At 43.8% G+C, this 24,453-nt stretch overlaps 1 protein-coding gene across 5 annotated transcripts in view; it reads left to right on the top strand.

The window, feature by feature from the left end:
• UBE3C (ubiquitin protein ligase E3C) overlaps nt 1–24,453 on the top strand; it is a 131,311-nt gene that overhangs the window by 97,109 nt on the left and 9,749 nt on the right. For 4 of the 5 annotated variants that reach the window (XM_004046552.5, XM_055347404.2, XM_063708883.1 and 1 more), the window contains 4 exons: nt 12,944–13,156; nt 18,525–18,713; nt 18,815–18,881; nt 21,462–21,592. In XM_004046552.5, coding sequence (XP_004046600.2) covers nt 12,944–13,156; nt 18,525–18,713; nt 18,815–18,881; nt 21,462–21,592 — 600 coding nt within the window. The remainder of the gene's footprint in view (nt 1–12,943; nt 13,157–18,524; nt 18,714–18,814; nt 18,882–21,461; nt 21,593–24,453) is intronic. The other variant, XM_063708882.1, reaches the window with a different exon arrangement.

The following is a 24,453-nucleotide window of genomic DNA, read 5'->3' on the forward strand; positions in this document are numbered from 1 at the left end:
AATAAAGTTTAGACCAATAGCAAAACTGTAGTAATTTGAGGATGGTAGTTAACTTAGTTTCACATATTTAAGACTTCCCTTACATTACTCTCTGTGTGGAAATTCCTAAGGGGTTACTAACTTCCAAAACATATCTGATGACCATCTGATTACAAAGTTAAACTTTGTACTAGTGTGCTAAACATTGCTCAGATCTAAGTAAGTGTAATATTACAGCAACTGATAGTGTGGTACCTGAACATTACATCTTTAAGAGAAGAAAATTGTATATTGATTGATTATGATATTTATTGGGTCATAATGTATTTAAATTTTCTTTAATGCATATGTTAGTGATTGTTTACTGTGATAAAGTGCAAAGAGGTCTTCAAGAGGGATCCTACAGAGGAAGAATTACCTCATGTCACTGGTCACTTCTCAATTAAAAGTTCCATTAGCAAATGATTCTTGCTTCTGGTGTGGGTCATGATTGCATTTTATCGCCTGTAAATCAGGCTGCAGACAGGGAATAAATAAACAGCCCAAGGATGTGGTAATGTCATCTTGAACTTTTTTTTTTACAGATAGAAGCACCTAGGTCCATTTAAGCCAATTAAGTTCAGAATATTTATTGAGGTTAATCCTTTATCATATTTGAATTCTATTTGAAAATGGCTTTTTTTTGCTTTAGAATATTGATTTAATTGGAATGGCATGCCTATAAATCAGATTATTTGATATGATCTTGGTTATATATTTGAAAATTTCAATTAGATTGTATAACTTTGGCGTGGTTTATAATTTTTTATTGCGGTAGAATTCAGTGTGCATTTAATGTATTCTGTAGTGTAATATTGGCACTTAACAGTTTATCTTGAGATTTTCAAAAGTTGGAAAGTTTCTTTTTCTCCATCATTAGCATCCTTTTGTAAAATGCTCACTGAATTTGCTGAGGCTTTAAACATCTAAACTGAGGTGAATACTGGTCATTTTGGTTGCTTTAGTCCTTAAAGGGGCAGAGCTTCTCTTGTATAATACCTTGTTTTGAACCCTAAACTCTTTTTTTTTTCTCTTTTTGTGAGATGGAGTCTCACTCTGTTGCCCAGGCTGGAGTGCAGTGGTGCGATCTTGGCTCACTGCAACCTCCGCCTCCCGGGTTCAAGCGATTCTCCTACCTCAGCCTCCCGAGTTACTGGGATTACAGGTATCCACCACCATGCCCAGCTAATTTTTGTATTTTTAGTAGAGACGGGGTTTCATCATGTTGGCCAGGCTGGTCTCGAAATCCTGACCTCAGGTGATCTGCCCATCTCAGCCTTCCAAAGTGCTGGCATTACAGGCGTGAGCCAGCGCACCCGGCAAGACAGTTTTCTATGTAAGTTTATTTCTTCAGAATTAACCATGAAATACAAATGGTTTAGATTCTACAGTAAAAATGGGAGATGTATTCCTGAATTCAGTTGATTGCTGCACCTAAATAAGATTTCTCGGCTGGGTGCAGTGGCTCACGCCTGTAATCCCAAAACTTTGGGAGGCCGAGGCGGGCGGATCACTAGGTCAGGAGATCGAGACCGTCCTGGCTAACACAGTGAAACCCCATCTCTCCTAAAAATACAAAAAATTAGCAGGGCGTGGTGGCGGGCGCCTGTAGCCCAGCTACTCAGGAGGCTGAGGCAGGAGAATGGCGTAAACCTGGGAGGCGGAGCTTGCAGTGAGGCGAGATTGCACCACTGCACTCGAGCCTGGGCGACAGAGCGAGACTCTGTCTCAAAAAAAAAGAAAAGATTTCTCACTGTAGGTTTAGCACCACAAGGTAAATTCTTTCTGCCCTTGGATTAAGTAGGTCTTGCTTACTGTTGAGTTATTCCTTCCTTTTTATTTTTCTCATCACGCCCAAGCAATAAACATCTGAAATTCATGAGAAGAATGGATCAGTATGGTATTGAGACCATTCTGTTTTTTCTGGGCCATGTTAATTTGTCACCATGAAGATTAGAAGCACACACTCTTGCTGGCCCCACTTAAAGTCTGCTGTTTATCTTTGGCTCTTATTTGTGCAATAAAGACAACAAATAATCTAGAAAATAGTGTTGGGTGCAGTAGCTCATACCTGTAGTCCCAGCACTTTGGGAGGCCAAGGTGGGAAGAACACTTAAGCCCAGGAGTTCAAGACCAGCCTAGGCATACATAGGGAGACCTGGTCTCTACCACTAAAAAAAAAATTTAAAAAAAATGGAGCCAGGCATAGTGGTGTGTGTCTGTAGTCCCAGCTACTTGGGAGGCTGAGGTGGGAGGATTGCTTGAGCCTGGAATGTAGAGGCTGCAGTGAGCCATGATGGCACCACCACACTCCAGCCTGGGTGACAGAGACCCTGTCTCAAAATAATAATAAAATAGGGCCCATGTAAATCCTTTTAAACATTTAAATATTCAATTTAATTTAGATTTAGATTTAGCAAATGTAACTTTATGAAATAAAAGCCAAATGAAGGTATATGGTGTTAATTTTATTGTTTCTAAACTTAAAATCAGCTTTGAGAGACGGCAGTAAGTAAAGTGGTGGAGGTCACGCTCTGGAGTAAGACAGGCCAGTGGGGACTCCTGGCGTCACCAACAGAGGGCAGCAGAATCCGGCCTATGTTGTCGTGGGCCTCCTTGGCTTTGGTGTAAGTAGCTAGCATTGGTCAAGCACTCAAGCTGGGAGACCGGATGGAGTGTCACATCGTTCAGATGGAGTGATGCTGCTGCCCATGTCCCGGTGGTAGTGCTGGTAAGAAGTCATCATATTCAAGGAGATTTGCTGATGAATGAGATGTTGGGATGTGCGAGGACAGGAGAAGGTAAGGGGACCACCTGGGTTCTGTTCTGAGAACTAGAAGGATGGAGGTCATGCTGACTAAGCTGGGGAAGGTCCGGGCAGGAGCAGGTGTGGAGAGGGAGACATTCTTATGGAGGCCTAGTGAGGGGCAGTTGAGGATAGGGGCCTCAAGTTAGAGGCAGTATCTGGGCTGAGCCATCAGCATTCCCAGGGTCCTTAAGGTCATGAGCCTGAATTAGATCACCCAGGGTGTAGGTGTCACTGGAGAAGAGAAGAGATGAAGAACTGAGCCCCAGGGCTCTCCAAGGTTTAGAGTCCAGAGAGTAGAGAATTGACTAATAGAAGTTCAGGAGATGAAGCTGGAAAGGAAGGGAGAAAACCAGAAAAGTGGGATTTCAGGTGCCAAATAAAGACGGTGTTTGAAAGGAAGAGAAAGGTGGGTATTGTGTGATGGTACTGTTAGACCAAGTAAGGTTTAGCACTGAGAAGTGGCCATGTCATTTAGCACTCTGGACAAGTGATTTCTGTGGCGTGGTGAAGGCAAAAACCTCAGCAGATGGGTTGAAAAGAGGGTCAGGATTATCTTCCTAAAGCATCATATTAAAGCTGAAAATATCCATGTCATATCACAAGAGAAATGTGTACCTATTCATTAGAGTACATGTGAAAGAATGTTTATAGTAACACTGTATAGCCCCTAAACTGGAAACTACACAAATGTCCTTCGAAAGCATAATGATAATAAATAAATTGTAGGATATTCACAAGATTTACTGAATGAACAGACTACAGCTACTCAAAATGGTATGAGTGAACGGCACAGACCTAACATTGAGTTGAAGAATCCAGACACACAAAAGTACATTTTGTCAGATTTCATTTATGGAAGTTCAGAAACAAGCAAAGCTCCTTGCAGTTTTTGGAAGGCAGGATCCTGATGCTCCTGGGAGGGTAACACTGGAAGGGGGTGCAGGGGGCTTCCAAGATGCTAGACATTTTCTGCGCTGTGGACTAAGTGCTTTTCCATAAGTGTGTTCACTGGGTAAAAATGGATGGAACCACAGGGTTGTGATTAGGGCACTCTGCAGCAGTAGACTTCAGAGCAGTTACAAGAGGAAGGATCGGAGAAGAATTGGGGGACTGGTTATCAAGAAAACTTGAGCAGCTGCTTAAGGGATATGGGGCTAGGAAAGCTGTGTTCTAAAGATGGGAGAAATAACAGCATGTGTATTTGCTGCTGGAAATAAGTCAGTGGAATTGCTGAGGGAGAGAGGAACCGCACCCTGCAAAGTGAGGGTGTGGGGTCTGGTGCTGAAGCAGGGGGCGCCACAGGCTGCGTGTCCAAGAAGAGGTAGAGGAACACTGTGGGTGCAGCTGCATGAGCTGGGGAGCAGGAGCTCATTCTGACTGCATCCCACTGTTGCTGCTTTCTGGGTGATGCAGCAGAGGGCAAGAATGGGAAGAGCAATGTTCCCAGACCAGCCACATCTGCATCACCGGGGGATCTATTAGAAATGCAAATTCTTGGGCTCCACCCCAGACCTTCTGAATGTGGAACTCTAGGGCTAGGGCTCAGCAAGCTGTGGGTTTTGGTTTTTGGTTTTTTGGGGTTTTTTGAGAGAGTCTTGCTCTTGGCATGGCTTACTGCAACCTCTGCCTCCCGGTTCAAGCAATTCTCGTGCCTCAGCCTCCCAAGTAACTGGGACTACGGACACCCACCACCACGCCCGGCTAATTTTTGTATTTTTTGTAGAGATGGGGTTTCGCCATGTTGGCCAGGCTGGTCTCGAATTCCTGGCCTCAAGTGATCCGCCCACCTCAGCCTCCCAAAGTGCTGGGATTATGGGTGTGAGCCACAGCACCCAGCCAGCAAGCTGTGAATAGGCTTAAATTAATAAGTGTGACTCTGATGCATGCTGAAATTTGAGAATTACTGGACAATGGAAATATAATAGGATTGCCAGTTAGTGTAGGGCTCACTTGACGTTCATATCATAAAGTGAAGTGAGACCAGCCGTGTGGGTTACTTGTTTTTCTACACCCGTAAACAGCTGTGTGGGTCTGACTAGGATGTAGAGTCAGATTTAACCAGGGGTGGGGTTTTTTGCCAAGTGACTATAATAAAGGGTGAATTGGTTGCAAGTTCAGAGTGGTTACAAGAGCCTGCCTTTGAATCTAGGCTGTTTAGAGAGGAAATTAATCCATGAATGGAGATTTGAGGGCAAGGGAAGCTGGACAGGAGAGGAGACCTGTGGAGTCGAGGTCATTCAGGGAGTCAGTGTAGGGGTGGTTAGAGCTAAGATCAGAGGGGCTTAGTTACCGGTAATGCCACTTGGAGGACAGAGCTGAAGGAACTGGTAGCTAAGGTGGAGTTGAGGGACAGCCAGGATGGTAGAATGACAGTCAACTGTGGGCTACAGATGTCACCAAAAATTATCACCAGAGTGTGTTGGACTCTCAGGAGCTAAAATCTTGAATTAAGGGGCAGTGACTGAACCCGGGAGAGGTAATGGATGCGCAAGCCCAGTGCATGAGATTGAAAGCCAGGGATTTTAGCGGGAGGGAAGGGAAGGATGGTCTGGAAGTGGCAGTAAGGAGCACAGGGGGCCTACCTCCCTTCTGTGCCCGGTGGTTCAAGGGTGCAAAAGAGACCACAGCTACTCACGCAGAGTGCTCTGAGGATCACAGAGCGCTGCAGGGCATGTGGGAAAATGGACTGCTGAGTGTCGCAGCATAGTAAGGAAAAAATCCCGTCTTAGCTGTGAGACCAGGAGCACAAACAACAAAAGGAAAAATGAACTGGACTTAAAAACGTTTATGCTTCAAAAGACACCATCAAGAAACTGAAAATACAACACACTGAAAGAGAAGATACTTGTGGCATATATATGAAGGACTCCATGATAAAAATGGGCGAAGGATCCAATTGGACATCTCTCCAGGGACTGGCAGCAAGCAAATGGGCCATTAGTTCGTGCAAAGATGGCCAGCATCACTAGTCATCAAGGAAGGGCAAGGCATAGCCACAGGCTGCCGCGCACACCCGCGAGTACGGCGGGAATCAAACCAGGAACCGCAGGGTTGGTGAGGATGTGGAGGAATCAGTCCTCATGCATTGCCAATGGGAATGTAAAACGGTGCAGCCACTTTCGAAAAGTTTAGCAGTTCCTCAAAAGGTTAATTACCTTTGGACCCAGCAAACATATATTTACCCAAAAACTTGGACACAAATTCTCACAACAGCATTATTCATAATAGCTAAAAGATGGAAATGACTCAAAGGCCCATCAGCTGACAAACGGGTAAACAGAATACGGTTCATCCATACAGTGGGATATTACTGGGCCGTAAAAAGGGGTAAAGCACTGACACATGGCACACATGGATGTGCCTTGAGAATGTTCTGCCCGGTGAGAGCAGATGCAGAGATCACCAAAGACATGATTCCATTTATATGAAATGTCCAAAACAGGAAAATCTAGAGACAGAAGGTGGGTGAGTGATCGGCAGGGCTGGGAGGAACCAGGAGTGGCAGCTGAGGGATGTGGAGTTTCTTTTTAGAATAATGAAAATCTTCAGAAATTGATTGTGATGGTCATACAACTTTATGAATATAATAAAACCTTTGAATGTAAGTTATGTGGATGATATCCCAGTAAAGCTGTTACAAAGGAATCGTGCGGTAGGTAACGTGGTGACCGAGAGGGCCAGTGTCACAGAAGTTAGAGAAAGCAGCAGTCAGTATAAATCGGAGTTCATGGATGCTATCGTTCTAAAGCTGGAAAGGACTATGGCGATTAGAGCATGAGCTGTTGTTAGGGAAACATAGTACCTGATAGTAACGAAATCTTTTGTCATCGAAGGCATCAGTATCCTCAAATTTCTCAAGAGATGGCTCGACAGATTTCTAGTCTGATATTTTATTCTCCTATATGGCAAAAGTAGAATTTTGAAACTTGAAAGATGTTTTCTTCTAATTGTTGAAAATAGTTCTTGGTTATGTGGGGTACCTTGAGACTGGGCCTGAGTGTTTTTTTTGTTTTTTTTTTTGTTTGTTTTTTTTTAATTCCTACTGTCTTTCAGAAGCAGGAGTGTAAAACTGTCCTCAGATGCTCAGGTGTTTGCTTCTTGTCAGTGGAAGTGGGAATAGGGGTTTGCTACTTTGGCGAACTTCCTTGTTCATGAAGATGTTTTTTATCTTCTAGAAATATTTTGGTGAGCAGGGTCAGGGGTTTCTGTGTTTTGGAGCCTGAACCTGGAAGCCATAGAACTAGAAGTCGAGGAAAAAAAGGAAGGGTCGAGCCATTTCTGGTGGCTCAAGCCTGTAATCCCAGCACTTTGGGAGGCTGAGGCGGGAGAATCACGAGGTCAGGAGTTCTAGACCAGCCTGACCAACATGGTGAAACCCCGTCTCTACTCAAAATACAAAAATAAGCTGGGTGTGGTGGTGGTTGCCTCTAATTCCAGCTACTTGGGAGGCTGAGGTAGGAAAATCGCTTGAAACCGGAAGGCGGAGATTATGGTGAGCCAAGATTGTACCACTGCTCTGCAGCCTGGGTGAAAGAGGGAAACTCCATCTCAAAAAAAAGAGGAAGAGTCAACTCCAAGCTGCTCAAAATGTATCATATTGTGGCTCGATCGCTGGAAGCCACTATGAGGAAAATAGGACAGGAGACGTGCACGTCTCCTCCACGGTCCCCATCCCCCATCCTCTGTGCCCTGCAGGGCTTCCGAAGTGAAAGCAGAGTTGGAGATGAGAAGGGCAATCTGTGCAGGCTTTCCTTGTTTTTATGGAGCGCCAGGGTCTCGAGGAAGAAAAGGTACGAGCACTGTGAGGCCTCGGCAGCTCTGCGTGCTGGGGATTTGGGCAGCCTCTGTAGAGAAGTAAGAGTGCAGCACCCGTGTCCTGGTGTGGTGGTTCAGGATTTGCAAGGCAGAGTTGCTCTTTTTCTCTGAGTAACAGCTAGTGGGCTCTGCTCAGTTATCCGTGGTAGACATCTGCTGAATGAGGAGTGAGTTCACCTCAGCTCACGTTTAGAGATTGGCTTTAGGGCACCTGCCAGTGGAGTATTAGAGTGAGGCCCATGGCCTGGCCCCTCCTAGGGAGCTTGGTGTCCTCCTGCTGCTGTTCCTGCATGTGAGGCGCAGGGGACACTGGGACAACACGGATTTTTTAGTGCCAGGGTAGCTGTGTAGACCAAGTGTTGCGGGAGTTGATAGTGTAGAAAGCTCTCTGGAATAGGATTGTGAAGATCTAGGACTTGAAATGGGTGTTGACGTATACATAAACTGAAACCCACAATCCGAAAACTCTTAACACAAGAATGAAAGGGTTTTTTTGCAAACAGATTCATGAATGCAGAATTCCAGTATGTAATGTGGTCCCTGACATATAGTTGGCACTTAATAAATGTTTGTTACATGAATGGGCACCATATGTTGTATTTGGACTGTTGCATTAAAGATGAGGTATGTTGCCAGGCGCGGTGGCTCACGCCTGTAATCCCAGCACTTTGGGAGGCCGAGGCGGGTGATCACCTGAGGTCAGGAGTTCAAGACAATCCTGGCCAACGTGGGGAAACCCTGTCTCTACTAAAAATACAAAAATTTGCTGGGCATGGTGTGCGTGCTTGTAATCCCAGCTGCTCACGAGGCTGAGGCAGGAGAATCGCTTGAACCCAGGAGGCGGAGGTTGCAGTGAGCTGAGATCGTGCCATTCATTGCGCTCCAGCCTGGGCAATAGAGCGAAACTCCGTCTCAAAAAAAAAGAAAGAAAGATGAGGTATATCTCCTGCCCCCTAGGAGTTTAGAGTTAGTTACACAAGCCCCTAGTGGTCCCAGTGACTGAAGGGACTTTGTTTTTCAATTCCAACTTACTAATTCTGAAGCACAATTATTAAATAGCGTGTTGCTATTAGTATACATTCTTATTTTATGTTTCTTTTTTGTTTTTTAAATTATATGGTTAATATGATATGAAATAATTAAAATTATCTGCTTGCTCAGTTAGGATGGCTTTAAAGCAAGACATCATCTCTTATATAGTTTTTAGATTAAGTTATAAATGTTCACTTTAGAGCTGCCTGAAGATTGATAGAGATGCATTTGAAAAGCATTATTTTTTTTTATTGATTCTTAATGTAGTAAATTACTGAAGTTATTTGGCGGCAAACAGAAATGGTCTGTGATGTGGTTCACATTGATTCTCCTGATAGAGCCACAATTTGCATTAATTGCGTCGTGACTGCACTCACTTATATTAAAAGGCTTCTACTATAATTAATCCTTTTTATTTCAAATCATTTTGGCACAATTTCTAGCTATAAACATTCATAAAAGACAGACAGTTGAAAAATTCGTTACAGGTCTTTTCCATATACCTATTGCTATTTTTTTCATGACAAGTAGTTATTGATATGCTTCTAGGAACAAGCGTGGTACAGCTGGCTGAGAAGGCCAGTGTGAAAAATGCTAAGTGGATTATTTTGCATAAAAAATAGGCAGTTTCTGAAGTTGTATAATTAACCTGTGTTTAGAAAATACCTTGATTTATGCTTACATTTGTATCTCAGTTGCATACATTATGGAAATTTAATTTATAATCCATTTAGCTGATGCAGTCATAGTTTTTAGTGCCATCATTTATTAGTGCTTGTATATTAAATGCTCTGAAGGTTTAAACCTGCCTTATGTAAAAAATGATACCTATGCATTTACATTTTATGAGTCACAGTGGGATTTCTGTTTAAAATTCAGGTAGTTCTGATATATTTAACTAGTTTCACTGGTTTATTGTTACTAATGCAGAAATGGCAAACAGTGACCTTATATATTGAACATCAAATGATTTACACTTCCAGTTTACTTTTAAAGTCCACTGTACAAATGAGGGCTTTTCTTCAGCACCTGGAATCAATCATGTAGTTGTATGCAGAATGTTCCCCTTGGCTTTGAACTCGTCATTCATTTCGAAGTGATGCCGTTTATCAGTGCTCCAGGTTAATAGTATTAACCATCCTTAACTTTAAACAAACTGTGACTTTTCAACACAACTTTCTTTACATTATCAGGAGATGATGACTATGTGCCTGTTGCCATTTTATTCATTCTCTCATTAAGAAACCCTTTTTTTGCTATCTTTTCAAAATTAATTGGGTAATCCTTAGTCCTCAAATCAGAAATAAAAGCACAAGGACATAATACTTTGGTTTACCTGGCAGAGGCCAGCCGCAGTCTTCCTGGAGGGGATGTTATGCCGGCTCTAGTTATCAGACATGCGCCTGAGCTCCTTAAAAAACAGCTTTCTTCAGTCAGGAGTTCGAGACCAGCCTGGCCAATATGGTGAAACTCCATCTCTATTACAAATACAAAAATTAGTTGGGCCTGGTGGTGCACTCCTGTAGTCCCAGCTACTCAGGAAACTGAGACAGGAGAATCGCTTGAACTCGGGAGGCGGAGGCTGCAGTGAGCCGAGATCGTGCCATTGCACACTCCAGCCTGGGCAACAGAGGGAGACTCCGTCTCAAAAAAAAAAAAAAAAAAAAAAAAAACAGCGTTCTTCACAATGTCTGTCATTTTCTGAAACAAAAAGCCAGTGGTACTCTAGATGTTTGCTTTTGGGAAAACCTCAACAGCTATTTTCTCATTTTCTCCAGTCGTATCAGTGGACGAGTCCTTAAAATGTGAATCTCAAGGGGTGTCTGAGCATGCCCTGTTGTAGTGTGTAAGTTCTGGAGTACTTATTTAAGGATGCGCATTTTATAGACTACACATACGAAGTAGATTATTACTAAATATGGTAACTGGCTGGAAGCTATGACTAAGCAAAGGACTCACTCCCCACAGGAGCAGTGGCTTACAGTTAAAACATTTCTCCTTTGCTGGAAGCTTGCAGAAGCACAGTCCCAGCTCTCTGGAAGCTACTTACTCCCATGTTATTAATTCACACAGATCTCTGTAATATTTACAGTGCATGATATGGTTGGGTGATGGCCTCTAGCTTGGAAGGGTGACTTCTGAGTTGACTCTCTCATGGATGAATGACTACCCCATAAAGTTTTGTTTTGATTTTGGTATTCCCTGGGTAGCACCATAGCACTTGAATCTTAAAACAGTAGCATAAAGAGGGTCTGGGTCTATCACAGCATCTCCTGCAGCACAGCTCATAGTAGTCATTTGCAGGGTATGGTTAGTCCAGCCTTCACCTTCCCTCTCTCTGTCCTTCCTGCCGTCCCTCATTCTCGGGCAAAAATTCCAGTGCTGCACCTCCAGACAGTAGGAAGGCCCGTGACTGCCTCCGTTGAGAGGGTTTCTTTCTCTAAAACTAGGCCACCTGTTCTCCACACCCCCTGGGGGTAATTAGACTACCTCTGTTTGACCTGGGAAAATAGGATCACTGTAAATACACATCTCTCTGAAGACTGGATGTTTTCTCTTTTTTTGAGGCGGAGTTTTTGCTCTTGTTGCCCAGACTGGAGTGCAGTGGCACAATCTCGGCTCACTGCAACCTCCACCTCCCGGGTTCAAGCGATTCTCCTGCCTCAGCCTCCCAAGTAGCTGGGATTATAGGCATATGCCACCACACGTAGCTAATTTTTTTTTATTTAGTAGAGACCGGGTTTCACCATGTCGGTTGGTCTGGAACTCCTGACCTCAGGTGATCCAGCCGCCTCAGCCTCCCAAAGTGCTGGGATTACAGGCGTGAGCCACCGCACCTGGCCTGACTAGATATATTCTAACACGAGTGGCTTTTGTAGAGGAAATTGAGATTTCTTGTTTACTTCCATTCCTTTACCTTAAGTTAAAAAATTGTCCAGATGGACCACATGGAAACAAGATAATTAATGTCTAACTGCATGTCTAGCACAGTGCCTGGCACCTAGTACCTAGTAAGTGCTCAAGGAATGGTAACTGTTGTCTCTATTGTCTTTATTAGAAAACTTTTGGCCGGGCAGGTTGGCTCACACCTATAATCCCAGCACTCTGGGAGGCTGAAGTGGGTGGATCACCTGAGCTCAGGAGTTTGAGACAAGCCTGGCCAATATGGCAAAACCCCGTCTCTACTAAATATACAAAAATCAGCTGGGCATGGTGGTGGGTGCCTGTAATCCCAGCTACTGGGGAGGCTGAGGCAGGAGAATCGCTTGAACCTGGGAGGCGGAGGTTGCAGTGAGCTGAGATTGCGCGGCTGCACTCCAGCCTGGGCAACAGAGCAAGACTCCGTCTCCAAAAAAAAAAAAAGAGCATAAGTAATATTTCTTGACATGTGAAAATCACATGAAACCCAAATTTGGAACATAGCCACCCTCACTCATTGACACATTGTCCGTGGCTGCTTTTGTGCTGCAGGGCAGAGTGGCATATGCTGTTATGAACTGGGACCCCAAAAACTGTGCTCAAATCCTAATACCCCATCCTGTGGGCACGGCCTTGTTTGGAAATAGGGTCTTTGCAAAGTTTAGGTGAGGTCATCTCATCTTAATCCTCCTCAAGTTAAGATGAGGTCATAGTAAATTAGAGCGGGTCCCAAAATCCAGTCGCTAGTGTCTTGATAAGAGAAAGAAGAGATTCAGACCCAGAGAGCACACAGGGGAGATACCTGTGAGAGGAGACAGGAAAGTGGGTAAGGGAGCCACAAGCCAAGGCCCACCGAGGGTTACCCTGAGACACCAGGAGCTGGAGACGCAGTGAGGGCTCCTCCCCTGGATCTTGGACCTGTGGCCTGTGGAGCTACGAGGCCGTGAGTTCATGTGGTTTTCAGTCTCGCAGTGTGTGATCATTTGCCGTAGCCACCTTGGGAGACTAACAGACCTGCAGTTCCTGAAGGATTCACCATCCTTCTGTTGAGGAGAAGCATTTGTTGGCTTCTGTCTCACAGGAAGGATCCGTCTCTTCATAATTCCACGATTTCGCTCCTAGGTGGTCTGTTCCAGAGTTCTCCGCATGCTTAGTGCGTGCATTGAATGCCTGCACGGGATCCTGGAGCACGGTACCTGCCCACTGAATATCAGCTTCCATCTTCGGTACTAAGAGGAGAAAATACCTGCTCTCTTAGGATTGGGTTTAATATCAAGTTGAGCATATGGCTCTTTGTTTGTAGAAGGCTTGTATATTCGATGCTAACATTGTCACTGTTCTCTTTTGAAGGCTCTCTATGAGAACATGCTGGTGGAGCTGCCCTTTGCGGGCTTCTTTCTTTCCAAGTTGCTTGGAACCAGTGCCGATGTGGACATTCACCACCTCGCCTCCCTAGACCCTGAGGTGTATAAGAATTTGCTCTTTCTGAAGAGCTACGAAGACGATGTGGAGGAGCTTGGGCTGAACTTCACTGTGGTGAACAATGACCTGGGAGAGGCACAGGTGAGGGGTCAGGAGGAGGATTCACATACCTGTATAGCAAGTAGCAGCATCTCCTTGTGTGTGGAAGTCCATTTGTGTTACAGCGTTTGACTTCCGCACATTTTAGTTAGAATGACTGTGGCTGTGAGTTAGACGTCGAAGCATGTAGCTCCAAAGCACCTTAGCCCTGGCCTCTGAGCCGAGTGCAGTTCCTGCTCCCACGCATGAAGCCTGTTCCTGCCCGGCAGCCCCTCCTGCGGAGCTCCACTCTCGAGGCTGCGGCCCAGGCTTGCTGCTTGTCTGGCTTTTCCCGGTGCTGGGGGTGACCGTTCAGCAGCTTCCCGGCAGGACTCCTTGCTTAGTCCTCACTCCTTGCCTGCTCAGAGCCACCTCAGCTGCTCCAGCACTGTCTAGGGGGTGTGTTCATTACCCATCTGGTTACTTTTGTTACTTATATCCTTTTAAAAAAGAAAAAAGAAAGGTCTATATTAGAGATTCAAACTGATTTTCTTAATAACAGCTTTATCAACATGTAACTCATACCATAAAATCTGCCCTTTTTAGTACATGATTCAGTGGTTTTTAGTATATTCATAGAGGTGTGCAGCCATCATCACCCTAGCCAATGTTAGCACATTTTCCTCGGTCTACAGAGCAACCGTGCACCCATTAGCAGGCTCCCCCACCTCACGCAGGCAGCCACCAGTCCACTCTGTCTCTGCATGGGCCTGCTGTGGACACTTCACATCGATAGAGTCTTTTTTTTTTTGAGATGGAGTTTCACTCTTGTTGCCCAGGCTGGAGTGCAGTGGCGCAATCTCGGCTCACCACAACCTCCACCTCCCGGGTTCAAGTGATTCTCCTGCCCCAGCTTCCCGAGTAGCTGGGATTACAATGCGCCACCACGCCCAGCTAATTTTTGTATTTTTAGTAGAGATGGGGTTTCTCCATGTTGGTCAGGCTGGTCTCGAACTCCCAACCTCAGGTGATCCGCCTGCCTTGGCCTCCTGAAGTGCTGGGATTACAGGCGTGAGCCACCGTGGCCGGCACGACAGAGCCTTTTACGTGGTCTTCCTTCACTTGTAGTTGCATGGATCAGGACTTCATTCCTTTTCTGGCCAAATGATATTCCATTATATGGATATACCACAAGGTCTTTACTGGTTGATGGACATTTGGGTTGTTCCTATGTTTGGGCTAATAAGAATATTACTGTTATAAACATCCACATACAGCATACTAAAATAATTATTAATGAGTTAGTAACATCTGGGATTTGCTTCAAATACACTCTGAGCATCCATAATCTGAAAATCCAAAATGTTCCAAAATCCAAAACTTTCTGAGTGCCAACATGAAGCTCAAAGGAAATGCTAATTGGACCATTTCAGGTTTTTGGATTAAGGACTCTTACTGATAAGCATAATGCAAATATTCCAAAATTGGGGGGGGGAAATTCAAATCCAAACACTTCTGGCCCAAGTATTTCACTCAGATAAGGGATACTGACCCTGTGTGGTGAGAACAGGGGCAGGAAGTGGGGCTATCAGTTCCAGAGACTGGCCGGGAGGTGTGATGCCTGATGAACTGGCTGTGTGGGGTTGGGAGCTCATACACTGTTCTGTCTACTTTAGCGTATGGGGTTTTGTTGTTGTTGTTGTTGTATTGTTTTGAGACAGGGTCTCACTCTGTCACCCAGGCTGAAGGAGTCTAGTGATGGCATCTCGGTTCACTGCACCCTCAGCCTCCTGAGTAGCTGGGATTACAGGCGTACACCACCAAACCTGGCTAATTTTTGTGTTTTTTGTAGAGACAGTGTTGCCCTGTGTTACCCAGGTTGATCTCAAATTCCTGAGCTCAAGCGATCCTCCTGCCTGAGCCTCCCAAAGTGCTGGGATTACAGGCATGAGCCACCATTCCTGGCTAATTTTTGTGTTTTTTATAGACATGGGTGTCTCCCTATGTTGTCCAGGCTGGTCTCAAAGTCCTGGGCTCAAGTGATCCTCCTGCCTCAGCCTCCCAAAGTGCTGGGATTACAGATGCAAGCCACCATGCCTGTCCAAGAGCCATATTTATTTGATTACAACTTATTTAGTTGCTTTTGTTTCTGCATATTTTTCCATACCATAGAGCTGAATTTTCACCAATGTGAAATTTAGATAATTTGGCGGGGGGGCTGTTACCGTCATTAGGAAGTACTCGACATCCAGTGATGTGGCTTGCTGCTAGGTCTTGCACCACCTAGTGGCCTGATTTCTAAATGGCATAAAAGCCTTTGGACGGTGAGTGTTGTGGTGACCTGCCTGAGGCCTTTGCTAATGCGAGTATTTCCCATTTTTCCTTCTGAAATAAATGTTAATAGTGAAACGTCGCATATGCAAGAATTCCATTAAAGCACTGCCGATAATACTGGAATCTGTTAAAAGCAAAAGTGTGAAGTTAAGATGTTCCAATTATTCATAGAGATTCCCACTGAGTTAAAAAATTATAGATAATGTATGAGAATAATTATACTAAAGAGCCTAATGAGAAAAATTAAGAAATTCACTAGTGAAGCACCTAATTTAGAGGGAGATCTTAAGGATTTCTGTAGAAGTAAATAGGTAGTCCTCCTTACAAGTTTTTAAGTTTATAAAGTATGATTTAAAGACTTGTAATATGCAAATACTTTATTGTCTCAGCAGGTTATGTTAATTAATCATCCCTTTTAAAATATGGTGCTGCTCTCAAATTTGTTTTTTTCCGTGTAATCAATTTGGCTGTTAATCTGTTTAATAGTGACCACGAAATTTTAGACGACTAATTTACATAGAACTCTTTCTAGCAGAAAATGCTAAGGGTTTAAGAAGGACCCACAATAATCATCTGTTAGGGAGAAAAGACGACACCTTGGTTCAGGTCCTGGTCTGGCCGCTTTTCTGTGAGGCTTATGGAAGTCACAAGACCTCTTCCTCATCTCAGACAGGGGTGTGAGTGCCGGAGGATGAAATGAGCTAATGGAAGTAGGTCGTGTACGGTGGTGTCTTGTGGGGCTTTATGGATTCCAAGTGAAAATAGACCTTCTGGAGGAGCAGGAAGGACAGCTCTTGGTATCTTGCTGTCCTGGGAACTGCTCCAGTTAAATATATTTGTATTTAGAGGAAATTTTAAATATGTCCCTCAGATCTGAAATTTAGCACTTATGTGACATGATTTTTAGTACACATAGTTGTTTAGGCTTAGCCTGAGAGAGAATTTTAAATTAAAAGTAGTGTAACCGTTTAAAAGTTATTAGAGGGGCTGGGTGCAGTGGCTCACGCCTGTAATCCCAGCACTTTGGGAGGCCAAGGCAGGCAGATCATTTGAGGTCAGGAGTTCAGACCAGCCTGGCCAACATGGTGAAACCCTGTCTCTACTAAAAATACAAAAAACTGAGCCGGGCATGGTGATGTGCACCTGTAATCCCAGCTACTCGGGAGGCTGAAGCACAAGAATCTCTTGAACCCAGATGGTGGAGGTTGCACTGAGCCAAGATTGCTCCACTGCACTCCAGCGTGGGTGACAGAGTGAGACCTTGTCTCAAAAAAAAAAAAAAAAAAAAAAAAGTTATAGAAATGTCAGTTTTTTCTGATCAGGCAAGGTAATTGGGAGCCTTGGAAGTTCCTTTAACTGATAACTTCACTGGTCCTTTGTCTTCCAAATCATACAAGTACATCATCATTTATTACCTGCCTCTAATCCATTTAAAGGAAGGGGTGGTATTTTATATATTGAAATATAATAGCTAGCCTCCTGAGGCTTGGTTAACAGATGGACTGTCAGCTGAGTACAAGCAAAGGAATTAAGATAATGAACACAATCTTTAATCAGAATGAAGACAATGGAATTGAAAGCCCATTCTTAGGCTTGATGGTTCCAAACCTCAGGAAGTGAATTATTGAGAATAATTGAATCATCATTTAAAATGTGAAACGTTAAAAGAAGCAGATCTGGTAAGTTGAACGTTCAAGTTCAATTTGAACATTCTATATAAAATGAGAACCAGCAAACGACTCGCCTATAACCATCAGCTGTAGGATGACTTAAGTCAGGCTGTCTAGCAGATTTGTGAAACAATCTTTCTGTAAATGGTAAGAGACTGGGGCATCAGTGCCATTGCCCAGAAGCAGCAGTCTTGTCTGTTACTCTGGGAATATTAAAGCTACCAGGAAAACTGAAGGCTGTGAAAAGAAAAGAATGGAAAGGTAGGGAAGTTGAAATGTCTTTGTTCATTTATTTTGGGCTTATTTTATATTTTCTTTGTCCACAGTATAGGTTGCCCTCATCTAACCCCAGGAATGCAGTTGGGGTGTTTTTGTTGTTTTTTTGTTTTGTTTTAGAAATATAGGTGGGGGTCTTGCTTTATCTCAAACTCCTGGGCTTAAGGGATCCTCCTGCCTTGGCCTCCCACAGTGCTGGGATTAGAGGCGTGAGCCACTATACCCGGCCTGTTTTTTTGGTTTTCTTAATAAATACTTTTTAAAATTTTTTTTATTTAAAATACACTCTTTATAAATTATGATTACATGTTTATATTGTATTTTGCTCGTGTACTGTTCTGTATTTATGAATTCATGTAATCATATAATCACAGCAATTCCAAGTCAGACAAACAAATATCACCATTTTATTAATGGCCAAAAGTTTCAAGGTGTAAAGTGACTTGTCTGTCATACAAGTGGGGGACAGTAAGATCCAGGTCTGTGTTTCCGCTATGTTGCTTTTCTCATGAGCACTCTTGTAGTGTTTATGGGAGCCCCACGTTATACCTGCAAATTCTGTGAGTATAGCCATGTACTAATAAAAAGTGTTCTTACTCACTCTGTTTATATACATAAGAAATTGGCTGATGTATTATCACTGATCGTTACCACCACCCTTTGTATCATAATTAAAGTGCTTTATAGTAATGGCATTGTGGAAGCACACAGGTAAGTGTGTGCTGCTTATATGGATGAAAATGAGAAATCACTTTACTACAGCCTTTGCGTTTCCTCCAGAATGAGTCGCTTTTTCTCTTCTGACTTAACGGTGATTGTTTGCTTCATGTCTTTGCCCTCTGTGATTTCTCATTTTTGTTTAAGTAAAATTGCCATGGTGACATTGCTGCACAATTCCCTAGTGCTTCGGAGGAAACATGGATGGTTAGTGATCTTAAAGACAGAATAAGGTGCTGGGCTTCGGAGACTCTTCCTGGAGGTGCATCTTGGCATCTGCACAATGCTGTGCATGCTCGGGTACTTTTTCGTATTTAGATTCTTGTTCATAAAGCATCAAGTCCTATTTCCTTAAAACATTTGTTCTTGCTTTTTTTTTTTAACCTATTATCATACTTCGAGGATTTTGAGATCCTTACGTTTTGTATTCCCAGGTAGTTGAACTAAAATTCGGTGGGAAAGACATCCCTGTCACCAGCGCCAACCGGATTGCGTACATCCACTTGGTGGCAGACTACAGGCTCAACAGGCAGATCCGCCAGCACTGCCTGGCTTTCCGCCAGGGCCTTGCCAATGTCGTCAGCCTCGAGTGGCTCCGAATGTTTGATCAGCAAGAAATTCAGGTACCCTACCTGCTGACTTTCTGGGACACGCTTGTCACAGGAAAGGAAAAGGCTTTCTTAAAATTTACCTCAAATGTTATTATTCGAACTTTTTTCCTTAGGTATTAATTTCTGGTGCACAAGTTCCCATAAGCCTAGAGGACCTAAAATCCTTTACAAACTATTCAGGTATGTTATCACTGCTAGTTATTGTTTCTGAAAATGTTGCAGGTGGTCATATTTCCAAAGTAATTTTTATTTTATTTTATTTTAATTTATTAATTTATTTTTTTTTTCAGACTGAGTTTCACTCTTGTCGCCCAGGCTGGAGTGCAGTGGCGCTATCCCAGCTCACTGAAACCTTTGCCTCCCGGGTTCAAGCAATTCTCCTGCCTCAGCCTCCCGAATAGCTGGGATTACAGGCACCTGCCACCAGGCCCAACTAATTTTTGTACTTTGAGTAGAGACAGGGTTTTGCCATGTTGGCCAGGCTGGTTTCAAACTCCTGAGCTCAAGTGATCCACCCGCCTCAGCCTCCCCAAAGTGCCAGGATTACGGGCGTGAGCCACCATGCCTGGCCTCAAAGTAATTTTTATTGTACTCTTTTGTAGGGGTAATGTACATGGTTCAAAAACCAGATGGCTGAGTGCAGTGGCTCACGCCTGTAATCCCAGCCTTTGGGAGGCCGGGGCAGGTGGATCACTTGAGCTCAGGAGTTTGAAACCAGCCTGGGCAATGTGGCGAAATCCCATCTCTACTAAAAATTAGCTGGGTGTGGTGGCGCACACCTGCAGTCCCGGTGTGGTGGCACACACCTGCAGTCCCGGCGTGGTGGCGCACACCTGCAGTCCCATCTACGTGGGGTGCTGAGGCAGGAGAATCACTGGAGGTGGGAGACGGAGGTCGTGAGATCTCAGTGAGCCGAGATCGTGCCACTGCACTCCAGCCTGGGCGACAGGAGTGAAACCCTGTCTCTAAATAAATAAATACATACATACACAACGTACATGGGCAAAAAAAAACAGATGTTTAACATAAGAAGATAGATAAATGGCCAGTAAGCAAATAAGCACACGATAACGATGTTCAGCACCATTAGTCATTATAGAAAAATGCCACTTAAATCCAAATGAGATAACCCCACATACCCACTAGTTGTCTACTGGGTGCAGGTGAGAGCTTTTTGAGGAAATGGAAATGTTCTAAAACTGGATTGTGCTGATGGTTGCAAAACTCTAAATTTACAAAAAATCATTTTTACATATACCTGTGTGTATCCATGCATATGTATCTCTTATCTGTAGTTTGTATTGCCCTACATCTGAAGTCTAATCTTTATGTAAAAGCAAATAATGCCTAAGGTCACGTTGTCCCCATGATCGGGTCATAAGTTTAAGGAAATGAAATCAGTCTGACCTTTCCTTTGCCAAGAGATTGTCTTCGGTTGTTTTTATTACCCATCTGCACTGAGGGCTTGCACCTTTAATAATCTCAGCTATGCCAGTAAATAGGTTTAAAATATTATATTCATTTTGGTGCCAATTAATGCACTTAAGATATTTTATTGGTGTTATTTCTGTAGTATATTAACAATGAGGGAACAATATACAGCAATTATTTTAGGTTTAGGGAGCACTTTACTAGATTAAAAGCTGTAAGTGGCAGACATTACATTTTAGAATAGTGGTCTCATCATATAGTGAGATTGGTTGTTAGCCATGGTATTAATATCAGAATGATAATAAGTTAAAAGGAAAGATGATAAAATTAATTTAGACACCAAATCATGCTGGGAAAACACCCAGCTGTGTTAGTACTAGACACCCATTGTCTGTCATGTTAGATCTGTGGCCACGTGCAAGCCCCTTCTCTGCCGTCTGCTCGGCGGCGGCTTTGAACTGCAGCATGGTTCTTCAAAATAAGGCTCCTCTGCAGTAGCTCTTGGTGCCCGCATTCATCTTTATAGTTACAGGGTGATCCTTATTCTAGCTTTTTATGTATTTATTTATTTATTTTGAGGGCGAATCTCACCCTGTCACCCAGGCTGGAGTGTAGTGATGCAATCTCAGCTCACTGCAGCCTCTGCCTTCTGGGTTCAAGCGATTCTCCCTCCTCAGCCTCCCAAGAAGCTGAGATTACGGGTGCGCGCCACAACATCCAGCTAATTTTTGTACATTTGGTAGAGACAGGGTTTCACCATGTTGGCCAGGCTGCTCTCGAACTCCCCACCTCAAGTGATCCGCCAGCCCGGGCCTCCCAAAGTGCTGGGATTACAGGTGTGAGCCACTGTGCCTGGCCCTGCTTTGACCGTCCTTAAGTTGCTCTCCCCTTCTTGTGCTTTTCCCATCGCCTCCACATAATTGGCCGTGGGTGGGGCGGGGGCGGGGGGAGGCAGAGAATTCCGCTTTTGCATTTACAATCGGTCCTTCATATCTGTGGGTTCTGTCCACATCCATGGCTTCAACCAATTGCAGATTTTAAATATTTGAGGAAAAAGCAATGGTTGTGTCTGCACTGAATGTGTGCTAAGCAATATAGTGTCACAGCCATTTACACAGCCTCGGCATGAGATGAGATTGTACCAGTGCTCTAGAGATCATGGAAGTGCACAGCACGCACACAGGTGATACACAGATGCCACACCGTTTGAGAGAAGGGACTTGAGGATCCATGGACTTTAGTTTCTGTGGGGGTCTGGACCAATCCCTGTGGGTCCTGAAGGGTGGGTGTGCTTTGCATTTCATAAAGCATGTGTTCGTTTTGCCATAGGAGGCTATTCTGCAGACCACCCTGTTATTAAGGTCTTCTGGAGAGTTGTGGAAGGGTTCACTGATGAAGAAAAGCGCAAACTGCTGAAGTTTGTAACAAGCTGCTCTCGACCCCCTCTCTTGGGGTTTAAGGTACACAACTTTCATGACATTTGCTTTAAAGACCACTTCATAATAAGAAAGGCAGCAGAACATTCAGTAGGGTTAAATGAAGTCCTTTTACATACACTTTTGTTTTTATCTTCAGCTAGATTTTTAATTAAGTACTGGTTATGATGTATATATTTTGGTGCTAGTTTTATTTGGGGTTGCTTTTTTTGTTTGTTCACAATAACCTATTCATATGATAGTTATACATTGTGTTTATGATTGCCTGTGAACAAACCCTACGTTTGGAGGGACTATTTGCAATATTAATAATGAGTCTCATAAATCTGTAACACATCTTGGGCTTTTTGCTACTGAACTGAAGCAGGTACAACGTAGAGATGTTGATGGAGTGTATATGCTACTGAGCCTTATTTTACCACTTCTGGAAATTAATGTTGATCTTACGTAATTTGGCTTATTTTTAGCAATTAAAATTGCCTCAGGCAGATGGATCATTTGAAGTCAGGAGTTCAAGACCAGCCTGGCCAACATGATGAAACCCTGTCTTTGCTAAAAATACAGAAAAATTAGCCAGGCATGGTGCCCTGTGCCTGTAATCCCAGTTACTTGGGAGGCTGAGGCACGAGAATTGCTTGAACCCAGGAGGTGGAGGTTGCAGTGAGCCGAGATCGCGCCACTGCACTGCACTCCAGCCTGGGTGACAGAGTGAGACCCTGTCTCCAAAAAAAAAAAAAAAAAAAATTGCCTCAGGAACGTCTAATCATAATTCCTGTATTCACTGTAAATTAAAATAAAACCATATTAACATTTAAAAATGCACACAGTGGTATATATTATAGAATAATATATAATTGGATAAGTACTGTATGTGACTTGTGCTTATGAAACTTAATAGGCATTCACTTTCTTTTTTCCTTTTTTTTTTAAATAAGATGAGCACTCGCTGTATCACCCAGGCTGGAGTGCGGTGGTGTGATCACGGCTCACTGCAGCCGCAACCACCCAGGCTGAAGCAATCTTCCCACCTCAGCCTCCCAAGTAGCTGGGACTACAGGCATGTACCACCATGCCTGGCTGATGTTTTGATTTTTTGTAGAGAAGGGTTTCACTGTATTCCCCAGGCTGGCCTCCAACTCCTGGGCCCAAGAAATCCTCTCACTTCAGCCTCCCAAGGTGCTGGGATGACAGGTGTGAGCCACCACACCATGCCCAGCTGGCATTCACCTTCAAATAACCTTCAATCAGAAAGAGTTCCTGCACACTCATGTAGTCCCAGCTACTCTTGAGGCTGAGGTAGGAGGATTAGTTGAGCCCAGGAGTTTAAGACCAACCTGGGCAATGTAGTAGCGAGATCCTGTCTCAAGGGGGAAAAAGTAATGTTAAGGTTTTTTGCTTTGTTGTTGTTGTTGCTGTTTTGTTTGTTTGTTTGTTTCTGAGACGGAGTTTTACTCTGTCGCCCAGGCTGGAGTGCAGAGGGCAATGGCGTGATCTCTGCTCACTGCAACCTCTGCCTCACAGGGTCAAGCAATTCTCCTGCTTCAGCCTCCTGAATAGCTGTGATTACAGACGTGCGCCTCCATGCCCGGCTAATTTTTCTATTTTTAGTAGAGACGGAGTTTCACCATGTTGGCCAGGCTGGTCTCAAACTCCTGACCTCAGGTGATCCGCCCACCTCAGCCTCACAAAGTGCTGGGATTACAGGTATGAGCCATCATGCCCAGCCCCCCAAGTATTTTTTTATATTTCTGAGTGAAGCTATTCTTTAACTTTTTACTTTGAAACTATTTTAAATGTATAGAAAAGTTGTGAGAATTTAACAAATAACTTCTAAACCCGCACTGACCAACTGTTAACATTTTGCTACATTTACTTTATCATTCTTTTCATGCATTTCTTTCCTGAGTCATTTGAGAATAGGTTGAAGACATGAGGTCTTCCCTAAATATCTCAGCACATACTTCCTAAGAATAGAGACATTTTTTAAACAGCCACAATTAAATTATTACAAGTCAGGAAATTGAACTCTGACATACGGCACTTACCTTATCGAATCCACCGGCTGCACAGTGTGGTCCTGGGCCCAGCAGCTGCAGCATCACTTGAGCACATGTTAAAAATGAACATTTTCAGGCCCCACTCAGACCTGAGTCAGCGCTCAGTGGGAGCGGAGCACCGCAGTCACGCTGTGAGCAGCTCTTCAGGTGTTAGGCCGGTTGTCCCTTCACGTCCTTCATAGAATCTGATCCAGGACCACACGTTGCATTTAATTGGTGTGCTCTTTAGTTTCCTTTCTTCTGTACCCCCATTTTCAAGGGGTGCAGGCAAGTTATCTTGAGAATGTTCGTCAGTGTGATGTCGCAGCCCCACTGTTGGGAGTGTACAGATGGCAACATATTTTCACACAGTGTGTTTATGAATGTTCAGAGCAAGCCCCTTCATAATGGCCAAAAACTGGAAATAATTCACAGTACATGGACTGCTAGTAAATACTATAGATGAAGAGATATTCAGAATTTAAAAGGAATAAATGATATCTACTACACTGTGTATGAACATTGAAAACACTGTGCTAAGTGAACGAAGCAAGACACAAGACGACGTATTATTATATGTAATTCCACTTGGATAAACTGTCCTTTGAAAGGCACATTTAGAGACACAGAGCTGGTTAGAGGCTGCACAGGGCTGGAGGTGGCAGCGGGAGCTTCAGAGAAGTGGAGCGACCCAAAACCGGATTGTGGGGGTCGCTGCGGAACTCTGTACATTTGCTAAAATCATTGGATTGTACATTTAAAGGGATAATCTTATAGTAAGTCAAGTACACCTCAATTAAGCTGTTCTTAAAAATTGACTATAAACTAACACAGCATCTCAGTAAGTGC

Source organism: Gorilla gorilla, chromosome 6, assembly GCF_029281585.2.
Source record: "Gorilla gorilla gorilla isolate KB3781 chromosome 6, NHGRI_mGorGor1-v2.1_pri, whole genome shotgun sequence".
Taxonomy (NCBI): domain Eukaryota; kingdom Metazoa; phylum Chordata; class Mammalia; order Primates; family Hominidae; genus Gorilla; species Gorilla gorilla.